General features: G+C 34.5%; 2 protein-coding genes and 1 long non-coding RNA gene across 7 annotated transcripts; 1 reads left to right on the top strand and 2 right to left on the bottom strand.

Annotated features, from left to right (window-relative positions):
* The first annotated feature begins 1,079 nt into the window (after window positions 1-1,079).
* On the top strand, window positions 1,080-4,591 carry LOC122296191 (protein LIKE COV 2-like). 2 transcript variants are annotated; one of them, XM_043105681.1, is made up of 7 exons: window positions 1,080-1,383; window positions 1,664-1,747; window positions 1,825-1,934; window positions 2,171-2,338; window positions 2,917-3,014; window positions 3,875-4,001; window positions 4,193-4,591. In XM_043105681.1, exons 2-7 carry the CDS (start codon window positions 1,737-1,739, stop codon window positions 4,291-4,293), a joined length of 615 nt encoding a protein of 204 aa, XP_042961615.1. In that variant the 5' UTR covers window positions 1,080-1,383; window positions 1,664-1,736; the 3' UTR covers window positions 4,294-4,591. The 2 variants fall into 2 exon arrangements, with proteins under 2 accessions (XP_042961615.1, XP_042961614.1); XM_043105680.1 differs by having other exon boundaries at window positions 1,695-1,747.
* Window positions 4,592-6,015: 1,424 nt separating this feature from the next.
* On the bottom strand, window positions 6,016-15,506 carry LOC122296190 (polypyrimidine tract-binding protein homolog 3-like). Of its 4 annotated transcripts, none has more exons than XM_043105677.1 (15): window positions 15,355-15,506; window positions 14,710-14,777; window positions 10,746-10,817; window positions 10,572-10,648; window positions 10,308-10,389; window positions 8,841-8,964; window positions 8,444-8,508; window positions 8,280-8,329; window positions 8,084-8,125; window positions 7,933-7,984; window positions 7,783-7,837; window positions 7,671-7,684; window positions 7,043-7,150; window positions 6,823-6,966; window positions 6,016-6,578 (listed from the first exon to the last, which is right to left on the bottom strand). In XM_043105677.1, exons 2-15 carry the CDS (start codon window positions 14,764-14,766, stop codon window positions 6,189-6,191), a joined length of 1,332 nt encoding a protein of 443 aa, XP_042961611.1. In that variant the 5' UTR covers window positions 14,767-14,777; window positions 15,355-15,506; the 3' UTR covers window positions 6,016-6,188. The 4 variants fall into 4 exon arrangements, with proteins under 4 accessions (XP_042961611.1, XP_042961610.1, XP_042961612.1 ...); XM_043105676.1 differs by having other exon boundaries at window positions 10,728-10,817; XM_043105678.1 differs by lacking the exon at window positions 14,710-14,777 and having other exon boundaries at window positions 10,728-10,817; window positions 15,355-15,483.
* A 1,729-nt stretch (window positions 15,507-17,235) lies between these two features.
* On the bottom strand, window positions 17,236-19,307 carry LOC122295827. The gene is made up of 2 exons (XR_006238287.1): window positions 18,169-19,307; window positions 17,236-17,468 (listed from the first exon to the last, which is right to left on the bottom strand). It is a non-coding gene; the product is annotated as an uncharacterized LOC122295827 (long non-coding RNA).
* Between the last annotated feature and the right edge of the window lie 760 nt (window positions 19,308-20,067).

Genomic DNA, 20,067 nt, shown 5'->3' on the forward strand with positions numbered 1-20,067 from the left:
GTCTTTAATAAAATATGTTACGTGTTGAAAAATGTTTAGGTATACTGTAAATAATAATAAAAAATTAGGTAAAAAATAATAATAGAATATTAAATAACTGTAAAAAATAATGAATAGAAAAAATTAATAAAAAATAATAATAAAATAATAAATAATAGTTAAGTATATTAAAAAGTATCGAGGTACTCCCAATACCCAAACGCACCCTTAACAAAAAAAGTTCCTTATACAATATGTTTGCTTTTAAGATGAATCTTGCTGCTTGCAAGTTTAATATGTCAAATTATTTATTTTGAAATTCATAATAATTACAAAAAATACTAAAATATAAATATTTATTTTATAGAAATGTTTCAGACAAATAAAGATTTTATAAAAATATATAAATTGACATGATTTGATATATTACGATAAATTATAAAAAAAATTTTATTGTAAATAGATTTAAAGTATCATATGAAATTATGTCAATTTGTAAATTTATTTTTTGAGTAATACTAGATGTAATCTTAAGATCTACAAACTAATTTCGTCCACTTTTTTCTCAAAGGAAGTGTGGGAGACTTGTATAACCTAAAACTGTAAATATTATTTCGCTTATTTTTATGAGTTTTTTTTTTTCTGTGATTGTAACTTTTATTTTTTTATGAAAAATGATATTTGTAATCGTGGAATACGCAAGCGCCACACAATCTCTTTAAAAAGAAAAAATCTGTTTATCATTATTTTTCTCATCATCTCATAATGTGGTATTAAATGACAGGTTTATAAGTAAAATATAATAAATAGTTTCTAATCATCTAATGTCACGTTATGAGATGATGATGTCACATTATAGAATAATGAAAAGATGGTGTAAAAAATAATGATGAGTAACATTATTCTTTTAAAAAAATGAATAAATACGAGATCTATATAGTAAAAAAATTAATTTTTTAATAATATGCTTTAATTTTTTTAAAAATAATTATATAGTACTTATGAATTCCATGATTGTGTTAGTATTACTCAATTTTTTTTTAATTTATGAAAGTATTAAGTAGTCTTATTGTACTTGTAAGTAGATATTTTCTTTGAGGATATGTCGGTCAGAGGCAACGTGGGCGTAAAGAAGTTCATGTTCACGTTTGAATTTCAACCCAAACGACCGTCACCGGTGAGTCTTACCAGAAAGGAGGCGGGACGGAAGACTTTGTTAGTTAGTTAACCGCAAACACCTCTCTCTCTCTCTCTCTCTCTCTCTCTCTCTGAGCTTGCCGACTGAAATCGAAGGTGAAAATGGCGGATAACCAGGACTCCACGTCCAGCCCTCTGAATCAATCAGTCGACCCGGACGAGGTCGCAAAGTCTCCTCCGAACTCACCCAATTCCTCTACTCGTAAGGTCAGTTCCTCTTCATAAATTAACGTTCTTTTTCGCTTTAGGGAAAACTTACCCCAATTCACTAGATCTTGTACGTACCTCTGTGCAATATATTCACTGTTCCATTCAATTTATTTGATCATTTCCATCTTTGTCTTTTTCGTTAAATCCTTTTTAGTTAAGCTGTTACTCCTAAATTGAAATAATCAACTCTTAGTTGCAGACTTTTTTTTCAATTTTTGTTGGCTATAATATGTGGTAATTGTCATGCTCAGATAATATTTATGAAACTTGAATGCAGTACTAGAGCATTGATTCGTTCGTTTTCTCAGGCCTGCTATGCTGTTCTCCAGAGCTGGGTTTCAAAAAAGTTCATGACTGGATGGTAATAAATGGTTTACTTTTTCTTTGGAGATGTTGTTAGTATGAACAAAACTTAGCGTTCAAACGGTGAAATTGTAGTGTGGTCCTTTTTCCTGTTGCCGTTACATTCCTCTTCACATGGTGGTTTATTCAGTTCGTTGATGGTTTCTTCAGTCCAATATATGCCAGTCTTGGCGTTAACATATTTGGTGAGTAGCTAAGGCCTCAATCGAATGTTTGTTTCTCATGTTTGAAGCTTTGACGTGAATCCTTGATGATTTCAGCTTTCCTTTATGCTTCATTATGTGATACAATATTCTTTATTTTCATTTGCTTCATCATTGCTCGGTATAATTTCTTCTTCTTCTTCTCTTTCTTCTTATGTCTAAACAAGTTTAATTTCTCAATCAATGGCATCGTCATTGGATACTTCTTCTTCTTGCAGGCCTTGGGTTTGTTACATCACTAATTTTCATATCCTTTATCGGTATATTCGCTTCATCATGGGTGGGTGCCACTGTTTTTTGGATTGGAGAATGGTTTATAAAAAGAATGCCTTTTGTTAAGCACATTTACTCGGCCTTGAAACAGATTAGTACTGCTATTTCTCCAGGTAATACCACTCATTTAGCTTTTAAGATCCATTATTACCAGGGGTTAATTAATTCTTCATGGCACAGCATTATTTTGGAGTAATAGCAGTCATATGTTTAATAACTTCAACCTCACACTGTGGTGGGACAAACTGTTTGACATTATTTTCTCACTATTGCACTCAAAATTTAGCTGGATTAGAAAACAATGTTTAAAGCCTTTTATCTTTTTTAGTTCCGTGATCGCACCATCTGCGGAAGGATGTAGTTGAAGTCTGTGTGGACTACATAGCCACAAGGACAGAAACACTTTCTATTTATTTGCATTACTGCCATAAGTGATCACCACATTTATTTTCCAGCACTTATTTCCTTGGCAGCACACCATCTATTTTTGCATAAATATGAATATCCCTTTTCGTTTTCTTTTGTGTAACTTATAGCCGAAAGTATTCCTTCTTGGCATCATATTTGTGCCTATATAACTCTTTCCACTTGTTAATCTACAAAAATTCAAAATGTCTTCTTGGTTGCTGACACAGCCTGTTATATTTGCACATATATGTTGATTCATGTTCTTTTTTTCTTTCTTTTATAGATCAGAACACCACAGCTTTTAAAGAGGTTGCGATCATTCGTCATCCTCGTATTGGTGAATATGCGTTTGGTTTTATCACATCCTCTGTTATCCTTCAGGTAGATATGGTGTGTCCAATCTAGTAAAAGCAGTGTAATATGTTTGCTAGATAGCTTGTTTGATGTTGTTATGAGATCCACCTAAGGAGGACTTTAATTCAACACGTGTATGTTTTGATCTATTTTCCCACTGGATCATAATTGAAATTGGGCATTTTTCTTTTTCTTTTTTTTTGGGGGGGGGGGGGGGGGGGGGGGGGGGGGGGGGGCAATGGGAAAATAAAACTATTTGAAGGTTGAGGTAGAAAATTCATTCAAATAACCTCTCTTTTCCTTCAAACATCATACCAACAATATGTACACAACAATGAATATGGAAGTGAAAGATTTGCATATTCGCTCAACATCTGGTGATGACTCACCAAGGAAAGGATGGGGAAAATAAAGAATGCAAAAAAGGAAGATTGTTTAAATATTAGTCATCAATATTTTACTAGCCACACGAGATATGAAATTCAAGCATCATCAGCTTTCCATATTGATGGCTCTCCCACCTTTGGAGTTTTAATACCAAAAATGAAAATATTGAAACAACATATTTAACTCCTGAGAAATGCACTTTTTTTGGAAGTTGTTTCTTATTTGGAAAGTTTTCATGCGTGATTTCAGTTTTGGACAGGTTGCCATGTGTTGAAGGTCTAATCATGGACAAACTCAATGAGTTATCCTTATCATTGGACATAGTTAAATTACTGCCCAAACCATTTGAACCTAACCAGTTAATTGGAGCACCCAGTTTGTTGCCAATGGGCTTTACACAGAATGTCTTAAGTTTATTTAATTATTTATTACAAAATTTTCATTCAATGTTCATAGATTGACTGTTATTCTTGAATTGGATTTTTGATGATTGGTTCTAGAGGGATGATGGAGATGTGGAGCTATGCAGTGTTTACGTCCCAACCAACCATCTGTACATTGGTGATATTTTTCTGGTCAATTCTGAAGAGATCATACGACCAAATTTGTCTATTCGAGAAGGCATAGGTACATTCTGCATATGCATTCCTTCTCATAGCAGTGATGTTGTCCTTTATTTTGGAAGAAATTGTGTTATCTCTTACTGCACGTGAAAAAAAGGTTAAAAGTTGATACCATCGGGATAAAGTCATTTTATATCACATAAACTATGCTTTGAAGATGTACAGATAAAGATCCTCTTTTCCCCTGTAATGCAGAGATCATAGTTTCGGTGGGTATGACAATGCCACAGGTGATCTCTCCTATAGAAAGGATCCCGCCTCTAAGTGATTATATTCCTCTGGACTCAATGATTTGAAGGCATTAAGGAAAGTTGACACCATGATGCCTTTTGCGATTTTGGAGTTTAGAGTCGTCAATGTATATTGCTCATGGTTTCACTCCAGGTTAACATGATAAGATACTAGATGCTTTATAGAATACCTTAACAGAAGGCACCCATTCTTTGAGAAGCAAAGTCATGTCCGGTCATGGAATCATGAGATGGGATCATTACTAATTATGTGGTCTTTTGGGTCTGGCCACCATCTGTATGTTGCTCAATGTTGTATCACTTGCTTGTGTAAAAGGAAATGCTTAGCTGTTCTTTTTCTTCCTTTTTTGGGTATAAAAACTAATTTAACTCTCATATAATTTCACTCCAACCCGCTCAATTTCTTACCCACTTGATCATGTATGATGAATCCAATCTTCGAAGGAAGTAAGTTGTTATTATGACAGATACAGATGAATGACATTTTCAGCAACCTTGAGGTTTTGAAATACATGTTGTGTTGGTATAATGACCTGGGTGGTGGTGCATATCATGGATTTGCAGTTTCTCAACTCCAATTCTATCATCTACCATTTGACAAAGGTGCACTACAGCAGTAAAGCTGCGAATAAGAGGCATCTTTTGCATTTGCCCTAGCTCAATACACAATGTTGAGTGGTGCTAGCCTTTTGTAGTTTTGAAGTCATCAATGGCTCCCATGTACTATATGCAGCATCCCATATTCAAGGGTGTGCTGATCCCTACTCACAAAATTATTCAATGCAGTTATATTTTCAGCAGCCAAAGTCAACGTTACGAGGTTCATGCCTCTTTGTAGTTGACTGGTGCTAGGATTAGGATTTAACACATGCCTTGGGAAGGATTTTGGTTCGACAACATAGAAAAACCACCCACAAACGGACAGAATTGGAGTAATGGTATTTGTATGTAACAGTGTCCCAGCGTACCCGAGAATCAGATCGAATTTGAATGTATTTCTAATTATTATTTCGTAATTCTGAATTACAAATGAGGTAGTATTCTCATTTTATCGCAGACCATTAAAATTACCAGAATTTCTCACTGAGGTGAAGGAGAAGGGGATGACCCATTAAAAACGATACCAAGCCAACTGCAAAAGAAATACTCTGAAATCCAAATATAGTTTAGGCACTCAATAAATCACTACTCTCCCTTCGCTGTGTTTAAGATCCATCAAGCTCATGCTTGATACAGTTCTCAAATTATTAATGGACGGTATGCTATTTCACCCTTTGTCCATTGCAATGAAACATTCACAGTGTGTGTGTGTGTGTGTGTGTGTGTTAGAGAGAGAGAGAGAGAGAGGTCGAAGAAGAAGATAGGAAGAGAAGAGGAAAAACCTTATACCTCAACTGGGAGACAGGCAAGGAACATATATCAATCTTTGACACACACAAGCGGATGAAGGAGGTGGAGGAGAAAAGGAAGAGGAGGGAGAAGATGGGGAGAATTTCAAGAAATTTCTCATAAATCAATTGATCGGGAAAAAAATGGGTGTTGATTAAGATACAACAGAGATGGCCCGATTAGCCTGAATTACAAGACATATACAATAATACAACCAAGATACATAAGACGTCCCTCTCCTGAAAAGTTAATACCTTCCCCCTCTTTCTTCCTATCCTTCAAAACTGTGCCCATCCGCAGTCATAAATCTATCCCAACTAATAAAGAAACCTCAACAAGAAAGAATTGGTGCAAGCAGTTGAGATGAGAAAGATAGAGTTAAAGAAATTGAAACAGCAGATCCCACCGGTTAAAAAAGCAATCAAAAGCACATTGTCAGAATAGAGTGTAGAATACCATCAACTGCATAAAAATATCCCTCCCAATTTTAATCCTTACACCTAGTATCCTTAGGGATGCTTACCCTGGTTATCCTTCTACAATAACGCCACTTAAATAGACTGTAACTGGGAAAAAGAAATCCGGATTATTGATCCGGCAAGTGAAGTAGCATGCTTGCACACTAGGGCTTCAGTAGCCTGCTCCTCGGTTTCAAACATGACTAGGGCCTGCTTCTTCCCATTCATCTCAAAAAGCTTAGTGTTGAGAATGGTGCCATGTTCTTCCAAGTGGCTCACAATCTCCTCTTCAGTGATTTCCAGGGGAAGTGTTGACAGGTGGATCATTTTTGTAGGGGAGCAGCAGTAGCGGTAATTCTTAGCAGCATTACGGTTGAAGCGGTTGAGATTTGAATTTACGTACTCATGTGTCTCAGCACCTTGGGTTATGTTTGGATGCTTTGAGAAGTTGACCTCCAACTGTTTCCCAAATATCAGTGCTCCCTATATCTCAAATGAGAAGGTTTTAGTGTCCAGATCCAATATAGTTTCCACTCAACATATTATCAGTTCGCTCATCATTCCAATATTGCAGGGCCTAGTATTCTAAATCGTAACTTGATTAACTCATCAGGCCTAATAAATTGATATGCCTTAACAATTCTATGAAAAAAAGACAATTGACTCGGCATAACCATGCATATTAATGATAACAAACATGGCTCGATAAGTTAACGAAAAAACAAACCTTCAAAAAGTGTACTGCCAGTTCGGCCTGGAAACCATCCCCCATCTGAATAAGCGCATGATCTGGTTTGTTGCGGAGAAGTTTAATTCTCACAATGTTTCCGTATATGGAGAAAAGGTTGAAGAGCTTATCCTCATCTATTCTCTGAAACAAAGTATGATATGTGAAAACAAGAACTGAACAAAGCCTTTGAATTATAAACAAGAAAAGTTTCTCTTACATCAGGATTTAGATTGGAGACAAGTACTGTACACCTTTCATTTGTCCCGCTTATTCCAGGAGGCAGACCTCCTCCAAAGGCAGTTGCAATTGCTGCTGCATTGGCCATCTACATTGCCAGAGGAAAAAAATTCATCAATCATGGGCATGTTTAGAGCCAAACTAACACAAATGTGGAAAGTGCAATGTACACTAAAGATGATATGACTGTCATTTAGTTAAACAAGTTAGAGTAATTGTCTTGACAGGGGCCAACTATCAACAGACCCTTACAATAGAATCTCTTGGCAGGACACATGCTCCAAGAGAAGATAATATTGCAATAAAGACTTTAACACCCCTCACCCAGATACACCCAATCAATGACCCACCCCCGCACACATTGACACAAAAACATTAAATTGAAAGATAGATCTCTCTAATAGCAAATTTAGGGAAAATGACCACTTGCAAGCTAGGAGATAAGAAGACGGAATTCTTAGGCAATCATGGTATACTTATAACAGATTCACTTGCAAAGAGAGACTTAGAAGGTCCATATAATCCACCACGAGATACAAATAGATGCAGCCTCCAACTCTGTTATAACTAACTTGTATACAAGACATCAGGGACGGAGCAATACTGACCTGTGGAAATGCAACTGGAAGGAAAAGAAAAACATACACATCAGTAAATGATAGAAAATCACATAATTACAATCAACTTATTATAACAATTTGCAAATGCCTAATTAAGCACCTCCCCGTCCAGCAGCTTGAAGGCCATACATGCCTCCTGCCTCGCCATACCCTGGCTGTCAAAACAAAAAGAATTACTTAAATTAAAAGGCAAGGGACAGCAATTTCATAAATGTCCGTATTATTAACATCAAAGGACAAGAGATCATACTTGTGAGGATCTGCCTTTCTGTTCTGTGGGCAGATTTGGGTTTGTGAAATCCCTAATTTAATGATGGAATAAATAATTAAATTCAGCAACAAGGGAGAGTTAATTTCAAAAAAGAGTGACAGAAGTCAGAGCCCATATGTGACCAGCCCACCTAGAACGCTCATTATTGTAGTTTACTTGTAACTCGTCAAGGCTGGATTACAGAAAAAAGAAAATTAAATCAACATAGAGAGCAGATTATTTAAAGGACCAAACATACACCCAAAGACAAAAATGTGGACACTCAGCTGCATGCAACCAAATACATGGGAAGTAAAATAAAAATTCTAAATTGTTTCAAAACCTACTTTGAGAACTGAATGTCCAGTTGACAGCAACCATCATAAATATTACGTCCCTAAAACATAACAAGAATAAGATTTAAACCTCATTTTGGAAATAAAACCAGACTGTAGACATCAACAAAGTCTCCAGTTCAAACTAACTAGAAAAACAGAGGATGTAATACTACCTGAAGTGCAGTTCTAGCAACAACAGCATTCTGACGTGATTGATACTGAATAAGTGCTTGAAAACCTATGTATATTGTAAATACAAGACGAAAGCACCATTAAGGGAAAAAGGATATGCACGCATTTATAGTGAATATCTTCTTCTAGATTAAAAGGCATATGAATATGCACACAAAAAGACACCAGGACATTTTAAAATATTAAAAATACAGCATTTCTCATCTAAAGCCAACTTATAGGAAATTCTGTTGCCCAATCATAAGAAATTCGTTGAAATTAAATTCTCTCCACAAAACAATATCGATCTATTAAGCTAATGCTTAATAGCTGAAGAAAGAAATTTTCAATTATAAATAGAGACAGAAAGAAAGAGAGAGAAAACTAGAAGAAGCTGACCAGCTGACTTTTGAAAAGTTACGATCTTCTCTACAAATCCATGAGGAGAAAACACTTGATGCAGCACGTCCACCGTTATTGGATATAGCATGTGATGAATAGTAACTAGGAGAATTCGATTTGGCTGAGTATCCAGAAAGTGCACGACAGCGGAATAGCATAGAGACAAGAGGGAGAAGACAATAAATAGAGGGATATGGATAGAGAAATGATCCTTAGAAATAAAAATCTACCACTCCAAAGTCCAGATAATTTAAAAAGTCATGACGATGAAGAAAAAAATAAAGGAGTAAACTAAGGTGAGATTTCATGAGAATAACAAAAAAATATTAAGAAGATCAAGTGAAAAAAGAATGATTAAATATTCATTTTAATCGAGCCACAATAATTCTCACCAAAAAGTATCATTTTCCCCCTTTTCTTCTGAGACAAGCCCACCAAGAGCTCTCATAGAATGTAACACAATTATGGAAGCCCAGTAGCTTTACAGAGTATGCAATAATGTCATTGGTTATGTAAACTATACAATAATTTCCTAAATTACAATCAAGAATGATATTGAAAACTATAAATGATAATCTATGTGTTTGAGAAGCTCGGCAGGAACCTTTTTTATTTGTTAGTGAAGTTTTTTTTTTTTGTTTTAATTGAAGGAGAAGCAGAAACTGTGAGCATAAAGCAGATTAATACTATTTTCTTACATAGCCTTTAAAAAGGCATCTCAGCAAGTAATTGATTAAGCAGCATCTAATCAAGTCAACGTTCAAGAAACAGTTACTTTAGCCATTAAAAAGAATTCCTCCATTCATTGCTTTATTCCATATAAATCAACAAAATAAATTGATTATGATAATCAAATCTCATGGGGTCAAAGACTATCCCTGGAAAAGTATTTGGAAAGCTAAGGTGCCTAGTAAGGTTGCCTTTTTCTGCTGGCTGGTGTCCCTCGGGAAAGTATTAACTACAGACAACTTGAGGAAGAGAGGTTTTCAGATGGCTGAATGGTGTTTTATGTGTAGAAAGGATGGTGAATCTATTGACCATGTTTTTCTTCATTGTGATGTAGTGACATCATTGTGGAAGGAGATTTTTGCAAGGATTGGCATTTTATGGGTGATGCCTAGGCATGTGGCAGATGTCTTTGCTTGCTGGCAAGGTATCGAGCGGAGAAGCAACAGTACTGCAGTGCTGAAGATGATTCCCCGGTGCTTACTTTGGTGTTGATGGCTAGAGAGGAATAAGAGATGCTTTGATGATTGTGCGCGTTCTATAGGGGAACTCAGGGAGCTTTTTCTTAGTACTTTTAAGCTTTTGGGTGAAGAATCTTGTAAGGAATGGGAATGATTGTACTGTTCTGTCTTAGTTATTTTCTGTTTTTTGCTACTAAGTAGGTGTTCTCATATGTATACATATTGTGTATTGTGTACTTGGGCTATGCCTATTTAATTATCAAAAGAATATACCAACCTCATCTCCTCTTCCTTGGGTATTTTGATCCATTGTTGTTAGTTCCTGATGTGATGAGAATTGGACATAAACATTCCTCCCCCTGGGGCAAAATGTAAAGACATACATATCATATATATATATATATATATATATTATAAGTAAAGACATACATATCATATATGAAATCTTAAAATAATGTCTGCCAATTAAGGGTGACATTGAAAAAAAAGCCTTACTTCCGCACAAAATTTACATTAGAAAAAGTAATCAATCCGTTCGTACCTTATGCTTGGCTGAACATTTGCATAGAATTGCAGAGCATTGACTGCGGTAGGAATATCTTGCATTTGGATCAGAGCCTGCATGCATGTAAAACATAACAAAATGTATCACATCCAAGTTTTTACTTAAGTTCATAGCAAAAACAAATGCCTCTACCATGGTGGCGAAGTCGACCTGATTTTTTGCACGAAGCATCACAAGCTTAGTAATGACACCAAATGGCTGGAATAGCTGGAGCAAATCATTCTGGCATGAAAAATATTATTGGTGTCAAAGGATATTTGAGATAGAAATAGGAGCAAACACTAAAACAAATATAAATATAACTAGCAAAAAGCATGATTTAACACAGTATAGAACTCTACAATATAGAAACTAAGGTGAATCTTGGTAAGTCCGAGTTGGTTCCGGTGGGTGAGATTTCAAACATACTCAATGTAGCAAGCTTTTTTTTTTTTTTTTTTTTTTTTTTTAATAAGTAATAAGATATTTCATTGATATAAAGATAGGCATAGCCCAAGTACACTAGAGGTATACAAAAGCATACACCTTTTTAAGAACTAGAAACCGTTACAAGGAAATCATGAAAGATAAGACCATTTAGATCTAACACAATATCCCACAAAAACAAAGTCTTCCAAAAAAGACTCCTAAACTCTTCCAAGGAACGTTCATGATCCTCAAAAGTCTCTCATTACGTTCACTCCATATACACCAAAGAATACAAATAGGGGCCATTTTCCAAACAACTACAATATGTGGTGTCCCAGTGATACCTCTCCAACATGCTAGAAGATCAACCACCCAGCCTGGCATCACCCATGCTATTCCCATCTTGCTGAAAAAATAGTTCCATATATCTCTAGCAAACTCACATTGTAAAAGGAGATTATCTGCCATTTCCCCACTCTTTTGACACAAACAACATCAGTCTGTTATTACAAAGCCCCGTCTTCTAAGAATATCATTAGTCAATATCTTGCCTAAAGCTACTGTCCAGACAAAAAAGACGGCCTTTGTGGGTGCTTTAGTCCTCCAAATGTTCTTCCAAGGGAAAGAATGTCCTTGTTGCCCAGTAAAGGAGTCATAAAACGAGCGTACCGTAAATTTTCCTTTCCTAGAAATATCTGGGTCTCTCGTTGGGAGCAACTTTTAAGGCTAGAGCTATTTTGGATGGGGTGGTGGAAAAGGGAAAAGATAGAAAAAAGATTGGCTAGTTGGAAGCGGGTATATTTATCGAAAGGGGGTCATCTCACCCTTATTAAGAGCACTCTTACTAATCTTCCCAGGTATTTTTTATCTTTGTTTCCTTTGCCGATAGGGGTGGGGAACAGGATTGAGAAACTCTTTAGGGCGTTTTTATTTTTTGGGGGGGGGGGGGGGGGGGGGGGGGCACTTGGGGGAGGAGAAGAAATTTCACCTAGTTAGATGGAAGACAATTTGTGATCCAGTGGCACATGGGGGGTTGGGAGTATGTGACTTGAGAACTTTTAATAAAGCTTTACTGGGCAAATGGCTATGGAGATATTATTCGGAGGGGGGATCATTGTGGAAGGAAGTTATCGATGCTAGATATGGAGCTGCTTGGGGTGGTTGGTGCTCCAACGAAGTGAGCGGGGGGCATGGAGTGGGATTATGGAAGTTTATAAGGAAGAGGTGGTCATGCTTTGAAAAACATATTCGTTTTGTAGTAGGAGAGGGCAATCGAATCAATTTTTGGCGAGATGTGTGGTGTGGAGAGCATGCCTTGGAAAGAGCATTTCCAGTTCTCTATCGTATTGCTACTAATAGGGAGGCTTCAGTAGCGGATATGCGACTACTCTCTCATGGTTCTCATTAGTAGCATATTTCTTTTAATAGGGATTTCCACGATTGGAAAGTATCTATTGTTGCAAATTTTTTCAGCCTCTTATACTCCATGGGGTCTCCTTTGACACAGCATGATCAATTGAAGTGGAGGTCTAATAACCACAAGAAATGTACTGTTAGGGGGTACTATTAAATTTTGACAACACAAGATCATCCTCAATTCCCTTGGAAGAACATTTGGAGGACCTGTGTGCCTTCCAAAGTTGCCTTCTTTGTATGGAATGCCACTCTTGGGAAGATCTTAACCACAGACAATCTGAGGAAGAAGGGTTGTATAGTTATGGATTGGTGTTATTTATATAAAAAAAAATGGAGAATCTGTGGATCACCTCTTATTGCATTGTGAGGTAACAAGGGAGTTGTGGGATGAGATCTTTCACAGGGTTGAAGTTGCTTGGGTCATGCCTGCGAGGGTGGTGGATTTGTTGGGTTGTTGGAGGAAGATGCAAGGTTGTCATCAAGTGGCAGTTGTGTGGAAGATGATCCCATTGTGTATCATGTGATGTATTTAGTTCGAAAGGAATGCGCACTGCTTTGAAGACAAGGAACGCACTAGGGTGGAGCTAAAGAACTTTTTTCTACACACTTTAATGCTTTGGTTTTCTGCTATTGTACTAAACAGGGACAACGTTCATGATTTCCTGTCTTTTATTTATCGCTCTCAGAATGCATTTAGGTGTTCTATGTATACTTCTTGAGTATGCAGGCTATGCCTATTTCATTCAGATCAATAATATTTATCTCTTACTTATCAAAAAAAGAAAAGAAAAAGAAAACAAAGACAATATAGATTTATGTTCATTTTAAGCAAAGGCACTTTCCAAAGTTCATACAAAAAAAAATTGATTTTTTTTTAAAAGTACAAAAATATATGAATTTGCGCTGACATGGAACATCACCAAGGCAGATCTATCCTTGGGGAGTAAACCCCAGAAACACGACTTTGCCCGTTAGAACTATGTATTAGGCAATTTAAGGGAACTCGTACTTTGGAATCATACCTAGGTTATCCGAGTCTACAAAACATCTCAAGTCCACCCTTTGACCACTAGGCTACACCCTAACAAGTCTTATTTGTAACAGATTTATGAATGCTCTCACAATGTAGGTGGAGATGAAGAGAATGAAGTTCTAAAAGGTTCTTATTGAACATATATACCAAGGATTAATCTTATATATGGATTAATTTTGAAATGGATAATACAGGTCATAGTTTCTCATTCCATTTGGGTTCACATTTGTGCTTCTTCCTAATGGTAGCATCAATATTCAATCAGAAGTAGTGACGTGAGTGGAAAATAGTTGTGCCATGAAGGGGATGTTGAAATGGCATGATTTCATACCATGGATTTCATAGAATGCAATACTATTTCTATGCAGGTATACATTAAAGAGGTGATTCAAGAGGTAACCCTTCATAAGAATGAATAGATTTCATAGTATATCGGACTTGAACTGCTCAAGGCACAAGAAAGGACTACTATTTAATTTTCACATTTAACTTTCATGTCCTCCACTAAAATGATCAATTATTCCTGGCTTCCTAATTTCTCTCTCTATAAAAATATGCCATGAACATATGTTAAATAAACTTGAATAGCATATTAGTTTTCTTTTAGCCTTGAGGGGTAGCTCAGTTGGTTAGGCCTTGGTTTGCTCCCCAATGGTCACCAATTCGAGTCTCCTCAGGGCGACTAGAGGTTTACCTGGCCATTAACTTTAGGGCCCCGTGGGATTAGTTGAGGTGTGTGCAAGCTGGTCCAGACATCCACAGATATCAAAAAAAAAAATATTTGGAACAAAGTCCTAACTAATCTTAGGGGTGCAGCACAAGCCCTTCGCAATGAGTTTTCAGTAAGTGCACCTTGGTTAATACAAGGATATTTGCACCTGGGTTCAAAACCTAGATTTAAAGGGAGCATACCACCAAGACCAAGACTCTTACCACTAGAGCCAACCCCTAGGGGTTTGGGTAAGTAAAAATACTTGTTAAGCATTTGTTTTAATAAGTATTTATCTTTATGCAGAGATACATTAATGTCATTGCTCATTTTCAACTTTAAGGTTGCAATATATTTAAACAGTGGTGGCTATCCAAGTAAGGCCACAACCTCATTTATTATTTTCAATTATCTTCATTTCTATCTCTTCAAAATAGATGCAATTAATAATATTTTTTCCTCCTACCGTCAGTAATTTTTTACTGTATAATCTAATATCAGAGAAAATAAACAAGAAGAGAGAAAATGAAAATATAGTGAGAGTATACTTCAGATATCTCATGGCCCACATTGCGAACGTGAATGACCTTAGAAGGGTCTGTCATTATGAACCAACCTGTAACAAAACCCAAACATAACTTCAGCATTTCTTAGAATTTAGGTCAACTATCACTCCCAACACTCTTCTATTTCAGAATGCCAACAAATAAAATTATTTTCTTCTGCCGATATGTATATCAATGCACTCTGTATGGTCCAATAGCAGTGCTAAGTACATAGCACACTTAATACCACTGTTCAAGTGCCTTCAGAAACCCAATTCTTTTTAAAGAAAAAGTTACAAGCATTGAATTTAATTCCTCAATCGATATGATATAAGAATGCCTAAAGTATTGTTACTTTAAATATTTCTTTTAAAGAAAAACAAAGAGAATAACGTCCGCAGGTCAAACCCTAGAGTTTCGTTTGGTCGCAAAGACAGCTTAAAAAAATAATAATAATAATAAGGAGAGATTATAAAACTCGAATGTTTTCTCATAGAGCTAAAGCAAACACGGCCAGTTGAGGATTCTGAATTCGAAAGTTCTCAGCTTTACTTTTTCCAGAGAGATTTCTCGGAAACCAAACGGATCGCACGTTGAAAGTAGTATAAATTAAACGAAAAAAGAACCGAAAGGGAGGGCTTGGCATACCTGAAGGCTGAGACACAGAGAGAGAGAGTGGATGAGGGATTATGAGAGCTACAATGGCAAATATCCCCTGCTCTGCGCTTTGTACTGCCCTTGCCTCTTCCGGGTTGGCACTTCCTCTCTATCTCACAGGTTATATATATAATACGGTCTTCCACATTTATATGATTTTTTATTAAAAAAGAGCAAATTAAAAATTAATTTTATTTACTTATATAATTTAATTGTATTTTGCTAAAAATTGTAACAAACACACACTTGCAATGGAGATATTCCAATGCCTAAATTTTTTTAGGATATGTTTTGAAGGTATTTGAAGGAAAAAAAAAAAAGCATCATTTGGGATTGTATGGCCTCAAACATGGTGAAATTATAAGGTCTAGTTTGGTTACCGAAGACACAACTCATCTGTATTGTACACTAGTTTTTTCTGTCTAAATATATTATATTTTATTTTTAAATTTTAAAAACATTCACTTAAAATAAACAGTAATGAACAGTAAAAACTGACAGTAAACGGTATATGAACAGTATAAAACTAACATAAACAGTAAATAAACAGTGCACAATTTGACTCTTTATAAAATAATGGGACTTACACATTTTTTAAATCTTAAAAATTAAAAATTATCTTATCTTAATTTACTATTCAAACACTTTTTTTTATATAAATTATTTCATCTCATTTTAATTCAAAATTTTTATTATTATTCAAAATATTTTATCTCATCTTATCTAAAATGTATGAAAAAAGATTTAAATTTGATGTAATTCTTTTTTTTTTCGTTCAACAAATAACATTTATTTTTATTAACTTTTAATGCAAGCAGCTAAGTGCTCACTTATATATAAAATTATAAGATAGTTTACATAATTAATAGCATTGGCAATGAAATCGCTATTGGATTGACAAGTCTAAAATTTTAAAATTAAAGCTTATTTTCCTCAGTATTGGATTAGCCATACATAAAAAGTTTGAGATGTTATTTACAGTAAACATCATCTCCTCACCATACCTAGCGGGCTCCTATGCAAAAATCAAAATCATATTTTAGTATTTTATCTTTTAAGTCTCGCACTCACACTCACGCTTCGCTCATGTACAAAGACTAAAACTACATAAAAAGTTTCCTTCCCTAGTTTACAATCACATGCAGGAATGTTTGTATTTTTTTATACAATTTTTTAATATAGTAAGGATATATTTATTGTAAAAATATCTATTATTTTTTATAATTTTTTAATATAATAGAGATATATTTATTGTGAAAATTTGGATATTCTATGAAAAAATATTTTTAAAATAATAATTTAATTTTTTAATAAAGTTATTAATTGATATATGAAGTGTATTTGTAAAATATTAGAAAAAAAATTATCAAATATTATTAAAATATATAATATTATATTATTATTTAGAATTTAAAATAGTTAATTTACAGTCTAATGTCGACTGGTCTAACTAAAAGTTTATATTATAGTCAAAAGATCACATTAGAGTTCCATTTTAGATTTGGCAATGAGAATAATATAAGAGCATTAGTATTAGTTTCATCAAAAGCCAATGTATGTTCAAATTTTGATGAATTTCTTTCTATTATATAAAGCCTCTATCCCACTGCTACAGTAAATTTCTAATTCCGTTTCCGTTTCCTCCGCTTTTTGTGTATATTGTCCGTGCAATTCTGTTTGAATTGTATCTATTATATAATTATTTTAGTCTGTTGACAGTTCACTCTAGGTCTTTCCGGTCCACTTATCTCCATTTCCAATACATAACTAAGCAGCTGTCAGTACAGCCTATCCATAATTAGTGCATGCGTACAATAACCTGGTCAGTACATCAGTGCATGCATACATTAACCTGGTCAGTGCATCAGTGCATGCGTACAGTAACATTTAATATTTAAATCTGCATACAGTAACGTTTAAGACATGCATGTCTTACACGTGCTCTCTGCTGAAACAAGAACAGAAACCAGACATGCATACGGGTTACTAAAAATTCATAAAATACAATCTGCATGCAGAGAGATTTGGTTGCAGCAGTGGTTTTGCAGGGTATTGCCATCTTCCACGCTGCATCTGTATTGCCATCTTCCACTAAATTTTGTCTTCTGTATTGAAAATAGTGGTGTCAAGTAATTGAGCAGACACAGACATCATATAAATAGTCATGGCTCATGTTTTTTCTTTTCCCATACCTGTTTCATCAGTTTTCCAGCAGAGAGATTTGGTTGTAGCAGTTTATTTGGTTGTCTTTCTGGCTTATTTGTGTTCACTTCTAGCTTGTCTTGTATAGCCTATTTGGTTTTTCTTTTAGAGGTATATATTTCCTTAGTATTATTTCTTTCTTTTAGAGGTACAAGTAATCTGCCTAAGCAAAAACTTTTATACTTTCCTGTGTATTCTTACAGTTTGTGGGTCAAAGTCTGGGCTGTATTCAAGACTTTCAAAGTTCCACACATTTCTGCTTGGTTATCTTTGTAAGTATATCTTTCATTTGCTGTTGTTCAGACTTGTGCTATTTTTGGTTTGGTTCATGATGGTTCATGTTACTATTAACTCTTACAGTGTCTTTTTGGCTTGGTTATGTTCAATGTTGTGCTTGGTTATGTTCTTATGTTCTAAGAAGATGACATGCAGACCAAAAAATGCATGCAAACCAGAAAAAGTTGTGCTTGGTTGTGCTTGGTTATGTTCTTATGTTCTAAGAAGATGACATGCAAACCAGAAAAAGTTGTTCTCGATATTGATGAGTACATAGATTAGTACATAGATGAGTACATAGATTATAGGGGGGAAAAAAAAACTTACCCAGATCTGTTCTGGGCCACGTCTACCTCACATGCATTGTGGTAAAATCCAATGCAAAACAAGAAAAGAAACAAGCCAATCAGCTCAAGAAATAAAATAAAAAAATAGAAAATAAAGAACAATTATATAGATTATAGATAATAACACAGACAAATATAAGCTTTACAACACTGCATTATAAAAAAGATTATATTTTCTAACTCATCTAAAAATCACACATGCAAAAACAGCAATAAGCCAGTTGAAAAAGTATCACATTTATAACTGGCAGCAACAATGTGCAAACCAAAATAATAAAACCCATAATTTTTTTAGGATGACAAGTCATGAGAAGTATTTGTTACAATATATCTTTCTTAATTTCCATGCATCTAAATGTGTATATATATTGATTACATCTAAATCTAAAATAAATAGCTTATGGTCTATTAATCACATCAACATTAACCAAGCTAAATTATACATCTATCCATATACAAACTGCAAACCATCATGAACTTCAAACCCAAAATTCAAAAAAAAAAAAAAAAAACATAAAAACATAACAAGTCACCCTCAGAAAGACATTAGAATAAGGTAGGTGCCAAGACGGGCACAAGTTGTCTGCATGAGACTAGGACTGTTCAAAATGAAAAACTAAATTTATGTTAACAATAGCTAAGGCTATAAATAACTAATGAACTTTATAACTAAATGCATGTAAAAAAAAAAAATCCACTGTTGTCACTATCAAAAACTAGGAGTATGAGACTTGCCTTGAATGCTTCACTGTTGTCACTATCAATAACCAAAAATAGAGGTCTTCTTGTAAATGGAACAAAGTCACATGGGTAAATGTAGTTTAATCCTAGAATAAAAACAGCTGGTTATTGTAAGAAAATTGGAACTACAAAAATATTATAGAGAAATATTTGGAACTACAAATAATGAACCATTGACTTCAGTCTTTGTTTATAGATTCATAAGCAGATATATCAAATTAATCACCTGATCATTGCAACTAACATTGGCTTAAAAAAGACAAACTAATTGACTCTGATATGGGTTCTCTATTTCTTCCTGATAACTATTTGATATTCAATAATTGTATTTGTTTTTTAACACGAACTATAACGACAAAAAGTACACAAGTTCTTTTTATGAGACAAGCAATATACTTAGAAACTTAAGTACCTCAAAACTGAAAATACACAGTTATTGAGATGATACTGATCTGCTTCTAAAACACCTGAGTACCTCAAAAACAACGCAAACCATTACCCCATCCATTTCTCATGCACAGAAACATAGTTAAGTATTAACTACGAATATTATAATTAAAAATAATAAAAAGAAAAATGGGAAACAAATAGCAAAACAAAATGGGAATTTATCTGCAAAACGGAAAGGCCATGCAAACAGATCTAACCTATAAAAATAATACTCAAACATTCTCATCAACAACCAAAATCAACAAAGGTTTACTAGATTGTCGTATATACTAATAATAAAATAATATACATGTCAAAATAAAGTAGCATACACATCATAATAACATACATGCCAAAATAAAAGTATTTTCATTTAGTTGTATTTTCGTGTATTTTATTTCATAAAAAGTATCACATCTCATTTAGTATCATTCCAGTGCCTCTAAAAATCAACAAAACTCACTTTAACGGAAGCAAATTAATAAAATAAACTAATATATCATTTACGAACATAGAAAAGTTTTACACTGGATTACACAATAGCAATAAAAAAGACAAAAAGATCAATAAAATGTTGTGCATAATTTTGAAGACTTTTAGCACTGGAATATCCTTTCTCTAATCAGCTCAAAGACACAAACATCTTCTTCATTTAATTGATTGTCCTTGCAATACGTTCAGAATGAAAAATCCACTGCTAAATAAATGT

Source organism: Carya illinoinensis, chromosome 15, assembly GCF_018687715.1.
Source record: "Carya illinoinensis cultivar Pawnee chromosome 15, C.illinoinensisPawnee_v1, whole genome shotgun sequence".
Taxonomy (NCBI): domain Eukaryota; kingdom Viridiplantae; phylum Streptophyta; class Magnoliopsida; order Fagales; family Juglandaceae; genus Carya; species Carya illinoinensis.

Bases quoted from the DNA above. Each gene is read 5' to 3' on its own strand.
- LOC122296191 (XM_043105680.1), top strand. From the start codon at position 1,279: ATGGCGGATAACCAGGACTCCACGTCCAGCCCTCTGAATCAATCAGTC. The intron at 3,015-3,874 runs GTAGATATGGTG...GATTGGTTCTAG, and splicing joins CATCCTCTGTTATCCTTCAG to AGGGATGATGGAGATGTGGA. The intron at 4,002-4,192 runs GTACATTCTGCA...CCTGTAATGCAG, and splicing joins GTCTATTCGAGAAGGCATAG to AGATCATAGTTTCGGTGGGT.
- LOC122296190 (XM_043105676.1), bottom strand. From the start codon at position 14,766: ATGACAGACCCTTCTAAGGTCATTCACGTTCGCAATGTGGGCCATGAG. The intron at 10,649-10,727 runs GTAGAGGCATTT...ACATGCATGCAG, and splicing joins AGGTCGACTTCGCCACCATG to GCTCTGATCCAAATGCAAGA. The intron at 7,838-7,932 runs GTATGATCTCTT...TTGTTTTGACAG, and splicing joins AGAAAGGCAGATCCTCACAA to CCAGGGTATGGCGAGGCAGG.